Source organism: Podarcis filfolensis (assembly GCF_964270895.1).
Source record: "Podarcis filfolensis genome assembly, chromosome: 2".
Lineage (NCBI taxonomy): Eukaryota > Metazoa > Chordata > Lepidosauria > Squamata > Lacertidae > Podarcis > Podarcis filfolensis.
Genome location: NC_139605.1, coordinates 62,442,798 through 62,462,903, shown reverse-complemented (window position 1 = coordinate 62,462,903; position 20,106 = coordinate 62,442,798). Strand labels below are relative to the sequence as shown.

The 20,106-nt window shown below is 44.5% G+C and overlaps 1 protein-coding gene across 1 annotated transcript; it reads left to right on the top strand.

Annotated features, from left to right (window-relative positions):
* Window positions 1–1,401: 1,401 nt before the first annotated feature.
* LOC310753381 (sodium-dependent proline transporter) lies at window positions 1,402–18,510 on the top strand. Its single transcript, XM_083594643.1, has 13 exons — window positions 1,402–1,757; window positions 3,846–3,977; window positions 5,646–5,880; window positions 6,105–6,243; window positions 7,167–7,301; window positions 8,645–8,748; window positions 9,970–10,094; window positions 11,077–11,189; window positions 11,296–11,427; window positions 12,064–12,163; window positions 12,781–12,881; window positions 13,411–13,581; window positions 14,988–18,510. Exons 1-13 carry the CDS (start codon window positions 1,595–1,597, stop codon window positions 15,198–15,200), a joined length of 1,863 nt encoding a protein of 620 aa, XP_083450769.1. The 5' UTR covers window positions 1,402–1,594; the 3' UTR covers window positions 15,201–18,510.
* Window positions 18,511–20,106: the final 1,596 nt, after the last annotated feature.

Below are 20,106 nucleotides of genomic sequence, written 5' to 3'. Positions count from 1 at the left end.
TGGCAGGTAAATCTGTGCTTCATTATTTCCTCAACAACTAACACTTTCTTCACTTGTCTCCATGGAAACTGAACAAGAGGAGCATTGCTACAACTGTAGCCTATTGTGGGAGAGGAAAGGGCAGCTATTGGGAGAGAAAAAGGAGAACCAGCGTTTAATTTGGGCCAGTGCTCACCGGTGCTCTGGCTGTTTTCAAGGAACATATGAATTAATAATAAAGATCAAATAGTTCTCCTGAGTTTTGGCAAACGAACCTTTCAATCGCTGCTGAGTAGCCAGAGCCTGTCCCCTCATGTCAAGGATTTTAAGGGAGAGCTTTCAAGTCAGAGTGTGTGGTTTCCATATAGGGTTGAGCCCCGTCGCCTCTCTTTTTATTAAATTAAGAACCAGGTGCAGGCAGCTTCTTGCGTTGGGAAAATATATTTGGAAGCCATGTCAAGGGAGGATCATTTTTAAGTCAGACTAGTTCAGCCAGTGTCTTAGCTAGGCAGACAGTTCTTAAATGAGGCAATGGAAGCCAGAGAGATGATGGGCTGCTGCTTTTTAACTTGGCAAACCAAAGAGGGTTTGTTGGGCCAGAGCTGAGGTAGCCAATGTACTCATTGATGTTGTACACTCCAGGAGTTATGAGACTCCAATTCCCATCAGCCTCTGTAAACTAGAGGTCAGGGATGATGGAAGTTGGAGTCCAACAACGTCTGAGGGCACTATGTTAGCTATCGCTGGCCCAGGGGTGTGATTCAGGTGCAATAGGGGCTAAGTTAATCCCTGACAAACATCATGCAAGCTGGGAGAGCAGGACTGGACATGGAGAAGTGGTGTACTGTAGCTCTATGCCAGAGCACAAGCTTTGCATGATAAGGATCTCAGATTCAATTGCTAGCATCTCCAAATACGGCTGGGGAAAATGTCTGTTAGAACCAAACCTCCAGAGAGCGTAGTCAGTGTAGAGTAGACCATGTGGTGCTCTCCAGATGATGTTGGAGTCTACCTCCATCAACTCTAGCTGCCATGGCCAGTGATTAGGAAAGATGGGAATTGCAGTCCCAACAATAACCGGAGGTCACAAATGGGCTGGCTCTGTATAAAGCAACAGCTCCTGCTGTGGACTTCTGAGGCTGAGAAGATGGACTTCACTCAGCTCATGACAGATGCAAGCCTTTCCTTGCAGCTCCCATCAGCCCCAAGCAGTATGGGCAGCCATGATGAAAGCTACGGTCACTCAGTGGCAGATCTCTTGGTGTTTCAAATTTCAGGGGTACCCTGTGTGACGCCAAAATTCGGAGCCCCTCCACCTCTTAGGCTCCCCAGAGGGCACACCTAAGGCACCATGCCCCGTGCGACTGAACCAGTCGTGCTCCCCTAAGTTTGCTGTAGTCCAATAACATGGAGGCCCAAAGGTTGCCCACCCCTGTGTGTGTATATTACAGACATATACCACCATCTAGCTTCTATCAACCCTTTTCTTTAAAAAAATAATAATTTCCCCTTGCTCTCTGAAGTTTCCCTTGCATTTCTTTCTGTCTTCTTCCAACAACCTTGTCTTTAATTCCTCACTTCTTCCCCTTGTCAGCCAGTGATTCCAGACTTGCTAATGACTCCAAGCGATCAAGGAGATGGTGACCTGGAGATTGAGTACCCTGAAGACAGAGGGAATTGGACAGGCAAGCTGGATTTCCTTTTGTCCTGTATTGGATACTGTGTTGGACTGGGGAACGTCTGGAGGTTTCCATACCGCGCTTACACAAATGGAGGAGGTAAGCCCTGGGCTTTTCTTACTAGGGCTTTTGTGGGCTCCTGCCACATCCTGTGCTGGAGGGTTGCATCTCTATATTGAAAACTGACAATAGAAAACTGGCGTCAGGTAGGAGGTGTGTGTGCATGCAACTCCCACAGTAGCAGCTGCAATGCAGGCATGGCCCAGAAGGACTCCCCAATGCTGCTGCTTTGCCTGTAGCCACAACCAACTTCAGGAAACACACCAAGCAGATACCTGATTTCCAGCATCAGCTTCAGCTTGGAGTCACAAACGACTGTGCTAATCCCCTGGGTTGGATGTGCATTTGCTCTTGGCTGGTGCACAAGCACCCTGGGGACACTGCTGAGTTACTGTCTCTCTGCAGCTTGCAAGACATTGATCTGGTAGGTGGGAGCCTACACTGCCCACCCCAAATGACAGGCACACCTGCATCTCTGAAATGCAGGGCAGGGGGGGTGGAGTGTTTTATTTTTTTTCCAAAAAAAGACAGACACCAGGGACACAAGTGATATTGAAGTGGTATCTAAAGAATATCTGCCTAGGCTATGGTCCCTTTAATTTTTACAAAACCAAAATGGGGACGGGGTGATCACAACAAAAACTGCCAGAAAGTCGACACCTAAACATACAAAACTCAAATTCCTGTAGTTCACTCCAGCTCAGTGCTGGATGAAAAGGCACAAGTCCCAAGATTGTGTATCCTATTCATGGGTGCTAGTCCTCTGTGACCCATTTCCTATACCCCTATGGTGTCCTGGGATATACAACTAAGGACACATTTATCAAGGGGCTGGCTGCCATGCCATATGAACTGTTTACTCTTAAGCAGGCTTCAGCATGATGCCAGGCACCTCTGTCAAATGTCCTGTGTGTTTCCGAAAGCAACGCGGATGAATCAGTAGGAGGCATACATCCTTCTGAGTCAGAGCATAGTGCAGCTTGCATGAATTCAGGATGTGAAAGGGCAGCACACTCCTGGAGATACCATCTTCTCCCCTGAGGAGAAAAGCAACAACAACAAGAAGATTCTAACCATTCACTGTAAATCTTTATCAGTGTTTTGCTTATGCCATAGGGGTGTCGGTCCCAGAAAGCTGACAGAATTCAGAGGAATAATTTGATTTTGCTTAGCTGAATCTTCTGGTTAGTGTTTGATGAATAGTGTCTTCAGATTGCTTTTCTAAGAATGGTGGGTGGAATTGTTTTTCTTTGACAAAATTGGCTGGCTTTCAGTAGAGTAGAAACTGAACCCTTTGAATTGACAGAAAATCTTGTGAATCTCAGACAGCTGCCAAAAATGCAAATTTGAAAATATGTGCCATGTAGATAGTCTTTGACGTTTTAGGTTTTTTTCCCCATTTTAATCCACTGATTAGGATACTATGGGGATTTAATTGAGTTCTTGGCTGAACCACAGTCATTCCAGTGATCTTGTCAAGTCATTTAGATTCAGCTTTCACCTTAAAGTCCTTCCTCTAAGTCCCCCAGATCATCTCAGTTTCCTATTACTGTACCTATTTCCTCATCTTTGTAACCACAGATGCTAAGGAATGATTCTTGACCTTCTGCAAGCAAAGCATGTGCTCTATCACTGAACTATGGTTCCATCACAAGCAAGTTATTATGATAGGGTGTACCTCCAATACTGGAGTCACAGAGTTCTCAGATGGCAACATGGGCATTTGCACATACATTTAAAGTAACTGGAAATCAAGGGAGCTATTGTAGACTTGGCGTTGCTCAGGCATGCAAGGTTTTTTTTTGCAGTATCCACACAATAACACCAAAATACCATCCCGTTCTCCCCACTCTCATTCTCACTTAATCCACATTTACTGTTTCCAGTTTTTGTTTTAACCTATTGGGTTTTCCATAGAAATGTTCAATCTAGATTAAAGTTGCAGCCTGCACTGTAGATCCTACATTGAGCTGGTGTTGCATTAGATGACCTCCAAGATCCCTTTACCACAATGAATCTATGCTACATAGGGAAGTTATATAACAAGGTGCTCACATTTAATTGTGCTCCTTGCCCAACATCCAGTCATGCCCCCTGTGCCTTGTGTCACAATTTTCTATCCTACAGGGGCATTCCTTGTTCCTTATTTCATCATGCTGGCGATCTGTGGGATTCCCATCTTCTTCATGGAGCTGTCGCTGGGCCAGTTCTCCAGCTTGGGGCCTCTTGCTGTTTGGAAGATAAGCCCTCTGTTTAAAGGTATGTGTGCATGCAAGGCAGTTCTCAGCTTCCTTGATGTTTCTGTCTCCCTCTCTTCTGCTGAGAACTATAAAACCAGGGTCCGTTGTGTCAGTAGCAAAAAGGCATAGTAGCAGCTGTTGCCACTGTCTCCGCTCATCATGGAGCAAACGTAGAACATAGGAGTCTATGGGTGTGAATGGATGGTACACAAAGGGATCAGTAAAGCTGAATGGTGAGAGGCACAGAGAAGGCAGCCTTTCTCTCTCTCTCTCTCTCTCTCTCTCTCTCTCTCTCTCTCTCTCTCTCTCTCTCGTTTCAGAGTTTTAATGGTCCAGTCTCAAGCTCCGAGTTGCATAAGAAACAACCCCAATGAGGCCAGTGTTTTCACATGGCTTGTGTGCTTTTAAATGCAACAGGGTACACTAGAGATGGTGACAAATGTGACAGCCAGGATGAAAATTACTGGTGTGGATAGTTATGAATGGATAGGGATGCTTGAGGAATCAGTCCCTTGCAAATTCCAGTACAGGCAGACACAATCCACACCTCCCAGATGAATGTGCAGATTGGAATGCAGCTATCCCTTGGGATTTCATAGTTTTTCAAATTCTGCAAAAGCGCATATAGAAATGTGTAGTTTGAGACAAAATATATTTAGGGTGCTTCCAGACTGGTGTTTACAATGGTAACTCAGGTTACAGACGCTTCAGGTTACAGACTCCGCTAACCCAGAAATATTACCTTGGGTTAAAAACTTTGCTTCAGGATGAGAACAGAAATCGTGCTCCGCTGGGGCAGTGGCAGCAGGAGGCCCCATTAGCTAAAGTGGTACCTCAGGTTAAGAACAGTTTCAGGTTAAGAACAGACCTCCAGAACGAATTAAGTTCTTAACCCGAGGTACCACTGTAGTGTGGTGTTGGTGTGTCTCACGTATACACGTTTTTTGCAGTATCTAGCCTGTATTCCTCCCCCCTCCCCTGGCACGGCATTTAATCCAGATTTACCCTTTCCAGGAAGAAGAGGTAATATCTTAATAACCTGCTTGCATATTAACTCCCCTCCTCAAAATCTGGAAGCATCCTTAGCAATGCATAGAGGTAGAGCAATGCAAAGAGGATTAGACACATTCAAGAAGGACATTGCTATTAGCCACAGTGGCTATGTACTGCCTCCCCGTAGGAGGCAGTATGCCTCTGAATACTAATTGCAGGAAACTGCAGGAGGGGAGAGCTCTGTTGTGCTCGACTCCTGCTTGCAAGATTCTCAAAGGCATCTGGTTGGTCACTGTGAAAATAGGATGTGGCCTAGATTGCAGAGCTATTTTCATGTACTTATGTAATTTGTGAGAAAATGTGTCTAAATGTAAATTTTAGTTTGGATTTCTTTTTTAAATGTAGATTAATTCAGAAATAGGGCAAAATGGATTTATGAATGTAGACATGCAAAACTGACACGGACCAGCAATAGGCTGGTTCTTCCATCCTCTGTACATAATCATGTAACCAAAGCAAATGAAGCTTTCTTCTCCAGTGGTCAAGTGCCAGCCTATGTGGTTATGGCTGACTCAGATTTTCTGGCATGGAAATGTTCACTATGAACAGTGCAGCATATAAGCAGCACCCAAGGAGCTGTTTGAGTCTTGTTGCCGTTATGTTAATCTGCCTTCCATTTTTGTTCCCTTTTCAGGTGTTGGCATGGCCACAATCCTGATTGTCTGCTTGGTGGCCATTTACTATAACATGATCATCGCCTACGTTCTCTTCTACCTCTTTGCCTCGCTGACAAAAAACTTGCCCTGGCAGTACTGCGGCAACTGGTGGAACACAGACCTGTGCCTGGACCACCACATCATGCGCACGGGGAATGGCACTGTCCCCTTCAACATCTCTAACACTGTCAGCCCAAGTGAGGAATACTGGAGGCAAGTACAATAGGCCAGGGAATGTTTAGGTGACCATTGACGACCATATTGGACTTGATTGACAACTGCACACTCTAAATCAGGGATCCCCAGCCCTTTTGGGGCCCTTGGCCCAATCCAGTTTATGTTCCTAAATTAGGTGGTTTTCTATGGCAGATTTGCCCTCCCTTGTACTAAGAGAGACATGATGCTCCTGTCCATTAACCGCCTCCCTTTTGTCCTAGTCGTTATGTCCTGCACATCCAGGAGAGCTCGGGGATTGGCGATCCTGGGAGGATCCGCTGGAATCTATGCCTGTGTCTTCTCCTCGCCTGGGTCATTGTGTACCTATGTATCCTAAAGGGAGTCAAATCCTCTGGCAAGGTAAAGTATGAATTGGCAGCAGGCACTAGTGTGTTTGAAGCAATGCTTATTCTGGAATTATTAGCTAAACTCAGTGGTTAGCCTCTTCCCCTCCATTGCATTCGCAGTGGCCCAGCCAGTAACCCTCTATACACTGGGGCTTAATGTGTATGAATGGGGGGGTGTTTGGCTTTACATGTGGACATTCCCCACACATTTTAGAATTTGCTGTCAAGGTTCTAAATTGTATGGGGAGCTCTGCAAGTAAAGCAGCCTCCCAGCTGCAGATGCTCAGCCCTCTGATGTATGGAGGGAGACAGGACAGGCTACAGGAGACCTAACAGAGCTGGTGGGGCCAACAAGTACAGCTCCAGTCTCCTCCCTCGCACAATTGGTATCATTATCTGACAATAACCATGTGTACCCCCACCCAGCTGCACTAGGAGGAATGTCTTGATGGTAAGAGCAAACTCAAGTCAATTTGCAAGAGGGGTGGTGGGCTGGACAATCATCTCTTGGGGATGCTCTAACTCTAAATTTCTTGCAACATGCAGAGGATTTATTCATTTATTACATTTATATTCCTCCATTCATCCAAGGAACTCAAGGAGCCATACACCACTTTTTCTTTCTCTATATTATCCTCACATAACTCTTATTAGATACGTTAGGCTGAGATTTGGTGACTGGCCCAAGGTCACCCAGTGAGCTCTATGGCTGAGTGGCAATATGAACCCTAGTCTCTCAGGTCCTAGTCCAACACTCCAACCAATACACCACAATGGTTGGACATTATGGGTACATGACAACCACTCTGCATAATCTGTGGAACACTGCAAGACTTCTACAGAGCTGTCCTGTAGACAGCCACCATCTCCACATTTTCTTATGCATACTGAAATGAACCATTGCAGCTTCAATCAAATACCTTTATCTTCTTGCAGGTTGTATATTTCACAGCTACCTTTCCTTACCTCATCCTGATCATGCTCCTGATTCGAGGTGTGACCCTGGAAGGAGCCTGGTTAGGAATCAAGTTCTATCTCACGCCACAGTTTGACCTGCTATTGTCTCCCAAGGTGAGGTTTATGCCATGTGATTTCACTGTAGAGTGGAGCTTAATTACATAGACCTGCCCTTTCAGCTGCCACACACAAGTGCTCGCCATGTTCAGAGCAGATGTGTGCAGCAGGGGGCTCCTCAAGCTTGGCGGGATGCACAAGGAAGGAAAAGGCTTTCCTTTTAGGAGAATGTTTATGAGGGGGATAGGCCAATCAGGTTTTAATTGGACCCCACTTGTAAGTAGGACAGCCCTTGCAAAAATAAAATTGAAAAGCAAGTGACATTCCAATGCTATGTAAGAATAGCATTTTAGATCTGTCCATGCAAAATATACATCATGAGACCAGAGCAGCATACTATATTAAATGTGTTGCTGCTACCATAAACAGCAGTTGTGTATTTTAGCACCTCCCCCTATAAAATCAAAGACAACTTACCCATTTCCAGCCCCCTTGTTTCCATTAGCATCACTCACTTCCCTCATATGAAACATTTATAAGAAAATATAAAGTGGCTTATATACGGTATATATACTGAGCGTCATTTCTCATTTTAGCCCATTGTTCCCTATTTTGACTAGCAGCTGCTCTCCAGATCCTGCTCCTAAACCTGTAAGTGGAGATGCCAAAGACTGAATGCAGGCTCTTCTGTGTACACAGCATGTGCTGGACCACTGAGCCAGGGCCCCTTCCCATGCATTGACTTGTCTGAGATCTACTACGTGTATTGCACACACTCTATAGAAATGCACTTAGGTGGGTCCAATCGAAACACAGAGTTCTCCTGTGCATTAGAGGAAAAAGCAAAAGTATAACATGTGTTTACTGCCTTCACTTCTGCTATAAAGTGCAAAGTAGAAATTAGCATGCATCCTTCATGAGGAGATGTACAGAAACACTTTAGGATCATTTAACTTCATTAATGAATAAGTGCAGACACTGGCAGATTATTATAATTTATTAAAATTGTATACATTGGCAGATGTGCTTTGGCAAAGTTCTTCCTTAATGTTTTGTTGTCATGAGAGGTTAGGTAAAGGTAAAGGACCCCTGGACAGTTAAGTCTAGTTGAATTCAACTATGGGGTGCGGCGCTCATCTCCACTTTCAGGCTGAGGGAGCCGGTGTTTGTCCACAGACAGCTTTCCGGGTCATGTGGCCAGCATGACTAAACTGCTTCTGGCGCAACGGGACACTGTGACGGAAGCCTGAGAGCACGGAAATGCTGTTTACCTTCCCACTGCAGCAGTACCTATGCTTTCGAAGCATCCTTAGAAAAAGCTTCACTGTGCAGATGAATGGACTGTTTTGTCACTCAAAGCAGACTTCTCCTTTACCTCTTGTTTTCAAACACTGTTTCAGGTGTGGATTGAAGCAGCTTTACAGATCTTCTACTCTCTTGGGGTAGGATTTGGGGGACTTCTCACCTTTGCATCATACAACACCTTCCACCAGAACATTTACAGGTACATGTTTTCAGTGTAACATGGCATGGAGATGGAACATACAGAGGTGGTTGCTCATCCATGCCATCATGGATGTTAGCAACACTCCATTATCCCTGAATGGAGGCTGTATAGAGTAGCAGGTGAATGATGGATGTGGCAAGAGGAAGGAGACAAAACGTAACTACCAGAAAACAAGTGGGAACGTACAATGGAAACGAACATAGACTAAATCAGTCAACCTTTTCCCTGGCTCCCCACCATCCCTCTAATGGATGCTTTGTGACAATGAAGGCAAAGGATGAGATTCACCCAACAAGCCCTGCCCCATCAGAGAAAGCTCTGTGCAAAGATTTCCACTTGCACAATGGGGCCTCCCACCCTTTCCTTCCCCTACACCCCCCAAAATTGGCTTGGGGGATGTTGGGAGATCCCCAACAACAGCATGGGGCAGGGAGGAGAGAGGGACTTGTTCTGGTTCTGCTGAAATGTTTGTGCAGAAGGAAGGTTTATTGTGGCACAACCACACAGAATTCCAGCTCATCATGGAATTCAAATAAAATCAGCATAAAGATCCCATGAGAACTCTGTTTCTGCTCTTTACCCTCAGCAAAACATATGCTCCTTCATATTTCTATAGGTGACATATCTCTCGATATTTCCATGTAAACCCAAAGCACAGCAGAGTAGCATTTTCTAAGATATGAACCCCCAACTTAGATCCCAATAGATGGCAAGTATGGCAGCCTAATTTGGTTGTGGTGTCATCCTTTCCTTCCTCTTGCCTTCCAACTCAGTACATCAGGGATGGAACCCTCTGGCTCAGGGTCCAAATGTGGCCCTTCAATCCTCTCTGTCTGGCCCCAGGGACTCTTCACAGACTACACACTGTCCTGAGCCGCACCTCTTCCCAGCTGTGCTCTGCAATCTCCTTACGTCTTTTTGCCTGCCTGGAATGTGTCCTTGAACTCTAATCATTCTTCTTGCTTGGTGGTGGTGGTGGTGGTGGTGGTGGTGTGTGTGTGTGTGTGTATACATGTGCATGCAGAAAGTAGCCTACTGTTCACAGGTGGTATTCACACTGCCCACTTTTACCTCTAGTCCTGCCTACTGCTAGCATGTGACTGCCAGAATGTGACCCTTAAGCTGAAAATGGCTCCCCACCACTGCTGTGGGGTCTCAAATGGCCAGTTCATGATGCTAGAGACTGCTGATCCAGTTCTTGTATTTTTTATTCTGTAGGGATACGTTTATAGTTACTGTGGGCAATGCTATCACCAGTATCTTGGCTGGCTTTGCCATCTTCTCTGTTTTGGGCTACATGTCCCAAGAACTTGACGTCCCCGTTCAGGAAGTTGCCAAAGCAGGTAAGGCCTGAACATTCCTTCCCTCCATCTTCTGTGCAAGTGTGTGTATTATCCACCAGGTCTTCCAAGCATTACATGTCTGCATGCAACATAATGAAATTGGCTTGCAAATGATTTCTGAGGCTGCAGGACATCGTGAACAGAACATCCTCCTTTTACATTTTAAATTTTTGGCTTCCTTATTTTGAGGAGAGCTAAGAATATTCTTTTTTATTCTTTTTTATAAACACAGAGAGAGAGAGAGAGAGAGAGAGAGAGAGAGAGAGAGATTACTGCATAATTTCCCTCCGGGTATACAGCTATTCTGGGAAATTGAGAGTATTCTGACCATTTTCTAATTATGCTCTAGGTAGTTTCCCCTTTATGGTCTATATTGCTCATCTAGGAATCAGCTCTGTTGCTTTAACCCTTCCCTTTCTAAATAACATTGTTTTTATGTCATTTTTTTCTTCCTTCCCACTCTAAATTACAGCACGCAAGGTGGGGTAGGGTGTAACTGCAATTGTGATCATGGTGAGAGAAAGGGACTATTTAACTCCTTCCACACAATGGTCCCAGTAAAATTACACACACCCTCCAATATCTGGGGCTGCTCACTTTGCTAGCAGGTGTTAGAAATCTGAAAGCGGAGTTAGTGTTCCACTTCCAGCTTAAATCAGAACAGCAACAATTGGCTTCTGCTAGATCATCCATGTCTTGAAGCATCCTAAGTTGTGACTTAGGGTATCAACAACTTATTTCCTGAGCCTTGGCTTTCAAAAAATACGGTCCAGAAAGCAAGGGACTGGAAACCATTTCCAGATGGGAAACACTGCTCTATGCCAACTCTAGACTGTTTCTGTGACATCTTTCCTGACATCTCTTACTGTAAGTTGCCCTTATGTCTACAGCTATGAAACTCGACTCTCTCTCAGTAATATCTTCTTGCCTGTAGCTGTATAATCCCACTTGTGATTCTTCTCCTCCTTTGCCTGTCTTCTAGGTCCAGGCTTGGCATTCGTGGTGTACCCACAAGCCATGACAATGCTTCCTCTTTCTCCTTTCTGGTCTTTCCTTTTTTTCTTCATGCTGTTGACTCTTGGCCTGGACAGTCAGGTAAGAGTGTACTCTGCTGTGAGGAAGGACTTGAACTATATGCCCTCAAGCGAATGGTGCTTATGGCTTAGAGTACAAGAGAGCATCTGTTATTATCTGTGTGCAGTTTGCCTTTCTAGAGACCATTGTTACTGCGGTGACAGATGAGTTCCCATATTACCTGCGGCCAAAGAAGGCTTTTTTCTCAGGCGTCGTTTGTATTGTGATGTTCCTGATGGGGCTCATCCTCACAACAGAGGTAAGCAAAATGGACAGTCCAAGACTGCAGACGCCAGACCTCTCTGTTGATCATTTAAAAGTTGAGGATTTACAGGGGCAATTGATGTGTTCTCCCTCTTTCCTCTCTCTGTGCCCTCCCTAAATCATAGAATCATAGAATCATAGAGTTGGAAGAGACCACAAGGGCCATCAAGTCCAACCCCCTGCCAAGCAGGAAACACCATCAGAGCACTCCTGACATATGGTTGTCAAGCCTCTGCTTAAATGTTCTAGGGGTTATCCAAACCCTCTGGAGCAGATTTGGGGAGGGCATAGGGACACACAGGAAAACAAGAGGGGAATGTCCTGTTGTGCAATCAGAAATCCTTGTGCTGATGGGACTCAGTAGAATTCCACCTGTAATTTGAGCTGTGATTCAGAAAGCAAATCATAGTGTTTTCTGTGCCCTGATAGAATGAGCCCATGAAATTCCTCGAGTGACTTCTTTGGTACGTGACACCCCACCCCCACCCCGTTCATACTTCCTAAATATTCAGGTTATTAAAATGCTGGTGCTGGCCTGTAGAACAGGATGTATTGACACAAGTAAACTCACTGAGTTGACAATCCCATGTCTTGATAGAGGCTTTGACCATTCACTGCTGCTTCTCCCTAGGGCGGGATGTATTGGCTGGTGCTGCTGGATGACTATAGTGCTGGGTTTGGACTCATGGTAGTGGTCATTACCACCTGCCTGGTGGTGACACGTGTCTATGGTAAGACGAGATACTTTGATAGTGTAGAAATTCAATTCTGAATTGCTGAGTATGTGTTGAGATTTTTAAAGCGACATTGATAAATGCAAAGAGATATACGCTGGCTTTTGTGGGGAAAGACTGCCAATAAGATATGCAACATCTCAAGATGAATGTGGCATGTGGCAGCGGTTAAAATGATAACTTAGAATTGTACCACCCCTGGCTTTCATACTGCAACAAGGGTGGTGGTGGTTGTTACTACAACTAAAAGTCTCAAAACCACTAATATATAATAAATGCAAAAAATACAGTACATATAAATAAGTTTTAACATTTTAAAAACAATGTATTCTGCAGAATACATTTGTACTATTGTTTGTTTTGTGGGTAAGTCACACATCTTTATGTACCATTAAAAATTGCTTCTCTGGAAGTCAGTTGAACTGTGTTCGATGGAGTTTACTCCCAGATAGCCTTAGACTGCCATCCTTTGCATTATTACTTGGGGACAAGCCACATTAACCATAGTGGGGCTTACTTCTGAGTGAACTTGCATAGGGTTGTGCCGTTAATGATTTAGTGGAAAACAGCTGATTTAATATCCCATTTCTTACACATCATTTTGTTCTCCGCAGGCATGAAGAGATTCTGTCGTGACATTCATATGATGCTGGGTTTCAAGCCAGGGATATACTTCAAAGCCTGTTGGTTGTTCCTATCTCCAGTGACAATGATGGTAAATATGCTCCAATATCCACAGCTGGACAATACCCTCATCAAAACCATCTAAAATGTCACAAGAGAGTGGGAAGCTTCTCAAATGGAAACTACAGACTGATTAAAGGCTTGACCACATTTCTGCTTGCCCTGTGCCTAGAAAGAACACGTCCAAATGGTTTTCCGCTTGTCCTGCACGTTCTAGCCATGGGTCTGAGCACTTTTGTATTTGCCCCGCTGCTATGTGGAACAAATAGTGCTAGTGCTATGTGGAACAAATAGCAATCAGCAGAAAACCCGATTGCCATTTGTTCTGATTCAGCGCTGCAGATTTTGGCAGAGGTATGGATAAACCTTCAGTCTCTGCCAGGTGGTAGTTTTGAATCATTTCTCCCAGCTCATCTCATTCTCCCCTGGTCTGTTAGCAGGGTCTTGTCCTACACCTCCTGAGATTAAAAGTTCATCTGTAGGACAGCACTCCCTACAGCTGACTCAAAATGGAAGGGGAAATGCCTCGTGCAATTCTATGATGACACTCTTTGTTTCAGGCTCTGCTGGTGTACAGCATCATCAAGTATGAACCATCAGAGTATAATGGATCCTATCGTTTTCCATTCTGGGCTGAGATCCTGGGCATCCTGATGGGAATCATCTCCTGCCTGATGATCCCCACGGGGATGGTTTTTGCTGTGCTCCACGAGGAAGGAACACTCTGGCAGGTAAGCAGCTTCTGGGGTCATTTTCTTTGTTTTCTCATACCCTCCAACATTTCGCTGATGAAAACAGGGATGTCATAAGGAAAAGTGGGACATTCTGGGATCAAATCAGAAACCAGGACAGTTTCTGTAAATCCAGGACTGTCCCTGGAAAATAGGGATAATAATAATATAATAATAAATTATTATTTATACCCCACCCGTCTGGCTGGTTTTCCTCAGCCACTCTGGGCAGCTTCCAAGAAAATATTAAAATACAGTAATCCATCAGACATCAAAAGCTTCCCTAAACAGGGCTGCCTTCAGATGTCTTCTAAAAGTCTGGTAGTTGTTGTTCTCTTTGACATCTGGTGGGATGGCATTCCACAGGGTGGGCGCCATTACCGAGAAGGCCCTCTGCCTGGTTCCCTGTAACTTGGCTTTTCGCAGTGAGGGAACCGCCAGAAGGCCCTCAGCGCTAGACCTCAGTGTCCAGGTAGAACAATGGGGGTGGAGACGCTCCTTCAGGAACACTTGGAGAGTCTGTTTTCTCATGGGATCTTCGTTTTTGCACCTTTTAGGTCTACTTTATATGACCATTGTGGCTACAAGGAGAAGATTGGAAGCTTTCTCTTTTGTTTTAACTAGCCTCAGTTTAATGCTTTGTCTAAACAGAGTTGGTCATACCATTAGGTACAGTGAATGAGGCTGCAATCATTCCCCTCTGCTAGAGAACAACTGGTTGTCAGTTTCATTTTATTTAGCCATTTAAAAAGAATGTGTGGAGAAAGCAAAAGAACTTTCCTTGCCATCCAATCTTCAAAAAATTGACTTTCCAGAGATACTCTAAATACCAACACCCCCACCCACTTTCTATCTTCATTTGAATTACTTCGTTTAAATAGCTTTTAATAATGTCAAGTTTCTATATTGCTGGGACAGAGGTTGCCATCTAGTGGTGTTTATGTGCATTGCATAAACTTGAAATATTTTCAAACATAGAACCAATATGAAGATCTGTAGAAAAATAGCAGAGCCTTGCGCTTCTACTTTGCAGAAAGAACGTGATATTGCAGCTAATCTCAGACTATATTGCATATTTGCTGAGCATTGCTGAACAGTCAGGGCACCCTGTGAAATTAACAGAACTGTCTGCCTCCACAGGTGCTGATAACTTCTTTGGAGTTAAAAAGTTAACACTAACAGTGAACAAAGACCAGTGTTCATCAACCTTACTGGCTGTGCAAACACTAATCACTGTTTGTGTTTACTTCATTGGCAATGCCTTGGGAGCTTTGGAGATGTTCTTCCATGCTCTTTCAAAGAAATGCTTTGGACAGTATCAAAGCAATTTTGGACTCCCAAAGATGGACGTTCTTTTGGATGTCCATCATGGTACCTCCTGTAATTGTTTGTCCTTCTACTTGCAGAGAATCCAGCAAGCTAGCAGGCCAACCCTGGACTGGGGTCCTTCCCTGGAGGAGAACAGAACTGGCATGTATGTGGCTACTCTGGCAGGCAGCCAGTCACCTAAACCTTTGATGGTCCATATGAGGAAATATGGAGGGATAACCAGCTACGAGAATATAGCTTTTCAGGTAGATAAAGAGATTGAAGAGGATGAAGAAGAGTCCATGATGTGAATGAAGTGGCAGCCTCCCAGCTCACCCCCCATGTGGGGGAAGATGGAGGGAACGCAAGGAAGCAGACCACTGAACTTTTGCACAAAGTTGCACTTTGGCACTTCTAGATGCATTTAGCATCTCATTGCAGTGAACTCAGCATAACTCTGCTGAGAATCCCAGTGTTGTTGAGGTTTCTGTTTGATGTGGAGAGGTGTGCAATGAATCTGTGTCTTGCTGCTCTAATGTCTAGGACAGGTCACTTGGATTCACTCATGTTTTCCCTTCCTCACCGAAGCAGTGATGAATTCCTCAGGGTCAGGGCCTAGCATCCCATAAACTATCTTCTTCCTATCTAATCTATCTCCCCACCCCCTTGATAGTCACCTAGCTATTCGTTTGCAGTTTTTAGCCTACATATTTTCACTCAGAATAGCTCTCCCAAAGCTGCCGCTACATTCTGTGGCCTAATAACTAAGTCAAGGATGGGGGACCCCTCAAGTCTGGGGATCAAATGTGGCCCTCCAGGCCTCTCTATCTGGCCCTTGAGGCACTCATTGGGCCACACCCCTCTTTAGCCCTGCTTTGCACTTTGAAAATGCTTCTTGCTTGCCACTTGCCAGGGTAGAGGACAGGGAGAGATGTGTGAGCATGTGTAGAAATCATCCTACATGTAAACACAATTTGTATAATCATTGGAATGTAGGGTTGTATCCAATGCAGAGTAAACCCATTGAAGTTAATGGGCATTGCTAGCTTAGATCCATTCATTTAAACTTGGCTGGATAAAACCCATCCAGTGCCTGAAGTACAGAGCAGAGGGGCAGACATGCAAACCTTCTACTATGTCAGACAGTTTGTCCATCTCATTCATCGTTGTCTACAATGTGTGGCAGGAACTCTCCAGGCTCTTTCAGACAGGATTTCCCCAGGCCCACCTGGGGCCTTTTGCATATAAAGCATGTTCTTTACCACTGAGTTACAGACACCTCCTCCTCTTTTTGAGGAGGAGCTATCACATGCACTGGACTTAGCTTTGTATGGCCATATGTGCCCCAATGCCACACACTACCTGAAGTAGTTAGTGGAGGGGCACACATGCATACATGATGGATGGGTGAGTGGCTGAAATGGCCCAAAGTGTAGTTTGCTCTTCAGTTTTCAAAATGTATTGGGTTGGCAATTTTGCTTGTGAGGCCTAAATTGCAGTTTTATGCTTGAACCAGTGTCTAATGGGAATGTAAAAAACAAAACAAAAAACAAGCCTACAAGAATGACTAGAATGTGCATTCTATTTAGCTTCTGAATTCTATCCCCACACCACTCAAATGTTGCATAAATAGCGGGAGGGAGGATTTATGTGCACTTTGGGTCCTATACATGAAAACAGCCTCCTATAGCAGGGGTAGGCAACCTAAGGCCCATGGGCTGGATGCGGCCCAATCACCTTCTCAATCCAGCCCACGGATGGTCCGGGAATCTGCGTCTTTTTACATGAGTAGAATGTGTCCTTTTATTTAAAATGCATCTCTGGGTTATTTGTGGGGCATAGGAATTCGTTCATCCCCCCCCCCAAAAAGATAGTCCAGTCCACCACCGGCCCACGGTGGACCGACCCACTGCTGAAAAAGGTTGCTGACCCCTGTTCTGTAGCAACCACCAAAAAGAGAGAGGAAACACAGGATCTGAGGAGGAGGAGTTACAGCTGAGAAGGAAGCCAAGCTGAGGGAGGAGTTAGCAACCAGCAGTAGTCAAACTTAGCTCAGTGCAGATCCTGGGAGCTCGCAAACAGACTTCGCAAACAGGGGTGTTTGCCAGGGCGTTTAGCAGGGGAGGCCCGGAGTTCTGTCTCTTGGTATGCACAGGACCAGAGACGTGGTGGGAGAGGGAGCTGCTGCAGTGACCTGTAACACCTGTGCCATGTTTGCCATTCTGCCAGAGAACAAGCAGCAGTACACTTGTAGCAAGTGCAAGCTAGCTGTCTTTCTGGAAGAGAAGGTGCTTGAGGCCCACCTAGCCACACCTCAAGCAACAGGACAACTTTTGCTGAGATTCCTGCATTGCAGGGTTTCGGATTAGATGACCCTTGGAGTCCCTTCCAACTCTAAGATTCTATGATTCTAAGAGGCAAACTTGGTTCTGTTAGCACTGCCACTTCTTTATATAAAGGATCACAGTATTTCAAGGCACCCTCTTTCCTGAAGTGTGTGTTACAGTAAAACCAGGAAAGATCAAATCTGACATTATAAGTCTTATTTTTCAAAACAGTATGAAATGCTGCTATTTTACGAAACAATGCAGATCACAATATCTATTCTTTCATCCTCTAAAGAGAAACAACAGGTAGGAGCAATTTTCTACCTCCAGCTTTGTGGGGAGCTTTAGTGAAGGAAGATCAAGAAAGGACATTGGTGTGAGGCCATTACCTATCTGGCTCGCTGTCGGCGAAAGTATAGACTGGAGGCTTGTTGTATTGTGTGGGACCTGTGAAAAGACAGGGTTTTCTATAGTACCTCTAATACATTATGAGGGGAAAGGTACCCGGGAGTTTTTCCCTTACATGGCTTGATTTTCTAACAGTTGGCCTTTTTCTGTTCCCTCTTAAACCAATATGCATTGGGAAATGGGCTATTTGTAGAAGCGCAATGCAGTTCCCATTTCCTGGCAGAGATACACGCTGTTCTTCTGTGTGACTGTCTGCATTCTTTTCTCTAGTGGCCTCTGTAGTTATAGGTCGGGCGGGGGGAGGCAGTCCATTAGTGAGCAATATTTTAAGATTTTGCTAAAAATAATTGGCAGAAAAAGAGGGAAAGAAATCTCTCTTGCCTCTAGCCTGGCATACAAATGTGCTGTCTGTAGTCTGGCTCCAGATGATTTTCTGGGACTGATTGTCCACACAGGCTTTTCTTCCTGAGTTGGCCAGCAAATGTGTGCATCTATGTATGGGTGTTCCAAATCCCAATGAAAACCCCTGGAGAATCGAGGCTTCAGAAAACTTTTATATATAATCTACAAAGCCTCTTTTGGGTGTTGAGAAGTCCCTGTTTCCTTACAAAGCAAATAGATGAATGGACAAATAACTCTGACGAGGCATTTCTAAAATTCAATAGGTTCCTGACCTCATCTCTGTGTTAAGTGCACATGTGAGTCTGTGTGTCAGAATCTTCTTATTTTTATGTAATTATGGACAGCGCAGGCCACTCCCCCTTTAAAGAGCAGTTCTAATGCTCAGCTACAGTGGCCAGCATTTACAATGTATTCCAGCTACTGATATGTGTTACTGAGTGAGCGTGGGTGTGTACTGTTTGACATTAAAATAAGGAAGAACCAGTCTGCTCAAGTGTCATGTGTCTGTGGAATACTAGTCTTAAGGAGTGATAGTAATATGCTTATGAATTATTGTCATGTATCTTTTAAAGTCTGTGCTTTTATTTGTTTATTGAATTTATATACTGCCCTATACCTGCAGGTCTCAGGGCGGTTCACAGAAGAAAACCACAAAATACATAATCAAAATAAAAACAACAGCAACCCAATAACCCTGCCCCCCCCCAAGAGGCCTGAAGGATCAGGCCAAAGGCCCATCTTGCCCAAAATGCTGTCTCCCACAATAGCCAAGTAGATACCTATGAGAAGCACACAAGCTTTAAAGCACATTCAAAGCACATTCTTTCCCTCAAGGAATTCTGGCTCTCTAGCTTGTTAAGAGTTGCTGGAGATTGTAACTCTGTAGGGAGTAAACTACAGAGCCCAGAATTCTTTGAGGGGAAGAATATGCTTTAAGCGTATTGTGTGTATGCAGCCTTCAAGGAGCTTTAAGCCTCTGTAGATGTGCGTCCTATTTTAAATTCGTAGACAGGTAACTGTGTTAATCTGTGTTTATTTTATTTATAAAAATACATATAAAGCAAAAATTCATTAAAATTCATTAAAATCAAGCAGTGTGCAACAGCCACACCCACACACACACCATGTAAAAACCAAAATCACAGATCACAGCTTTGACAAAGAATTGCTGCAAAAACAACAAAGAGGTATTTTAAAGGCTGCTAGCACATTTCTTATGCCATAAGCTCTCATGAACTAGCCTAGAGTCTACTTCGTTAGGTCCATGTCAAATGTAATCCTCAGTTGCATGTATATATAAAGAGGGGTGAGTGGGGATTCCGAGCAGTGGGGTCAAGTGGAAATGAAATGCAAAAATTGCAGCCAAAGACAATTCAATAGAGCATTGCTACACTGACAGTGTACACACCTGTGAACAAGGCACCCACTCATTCTAGCCTTCCCTTAATGCATGGGAAGGCTTCCTTACCCACTTCCCCTTTCCATGACCATGAATATCTGTGTGGCGTGACTATTTTGTTCACTGCCTTTTGCAGTCTCTGGTGAAATAGACAAGTTAAAGGAAAACCCTGATGGTGTAAGGACTCTAGCGCAACCAGATGTCCTGGTTTCATGAAGCACTTACTCTTGAGCAGGCGGTCACACACAGGGCTTTCTTTGCAGACAGCCACAAACAACTCGTGTTTTAAAAGAAGAAGATGCAATATAAGGGAGTGGGGCTAAAAGTGCAGCACCACTCTGTGGTCTACACAGTTATGCCCTACACATCAGCTAATATGAAAACAGACCACTTAAAGTCACTGAGAAAGCATCTGTCCACTACTCATATTTATCAAGTGTCAACAATAGGAAGGAAGTGGCATGGGTTAACTAGGCCTTTAAAAACAATAACCACCTGAGACATCCCTCTAAGCATAGTTTTAGGCACACTCTTTGAGAACCTCATAGTGTGGACTCACTGTCCAGCCAAGCTCATAGTACTGCGCCCATTGTTGTTTTCTCCCAGTTCTCAGGTCTGATTCCCACCCACCCACAGGTTGCTCTCTTAGAATGGTAAAGCTGAAAGTGACCAGGAGGGTCC

Bases quoted from the DNA above. Each gene is read 5' to 3' on its own strand.
- LOC310753381 (XM_083594643.1), top strand. From the start codon at position 1,595: ATGACTCCAAGCGATCAAGGAGATGGTGACCTGGAGATTGAGTACCCT. The intron at 11,190-11,295 runs GTAAGAGTGTAC...ATCTGTGTGCAG, and splicing joins CTCTTGGCCTGGACAGTCAG to TTTGCCTTTCTAGAGACCAT. The intron at 12,164-12,780 runs GTAAGACGAGAT...TGTTCTCCGCAG, and splicing joins GGTGGTGACACGTGTCTATG to GCATGAAGAGATTCTGTCGT.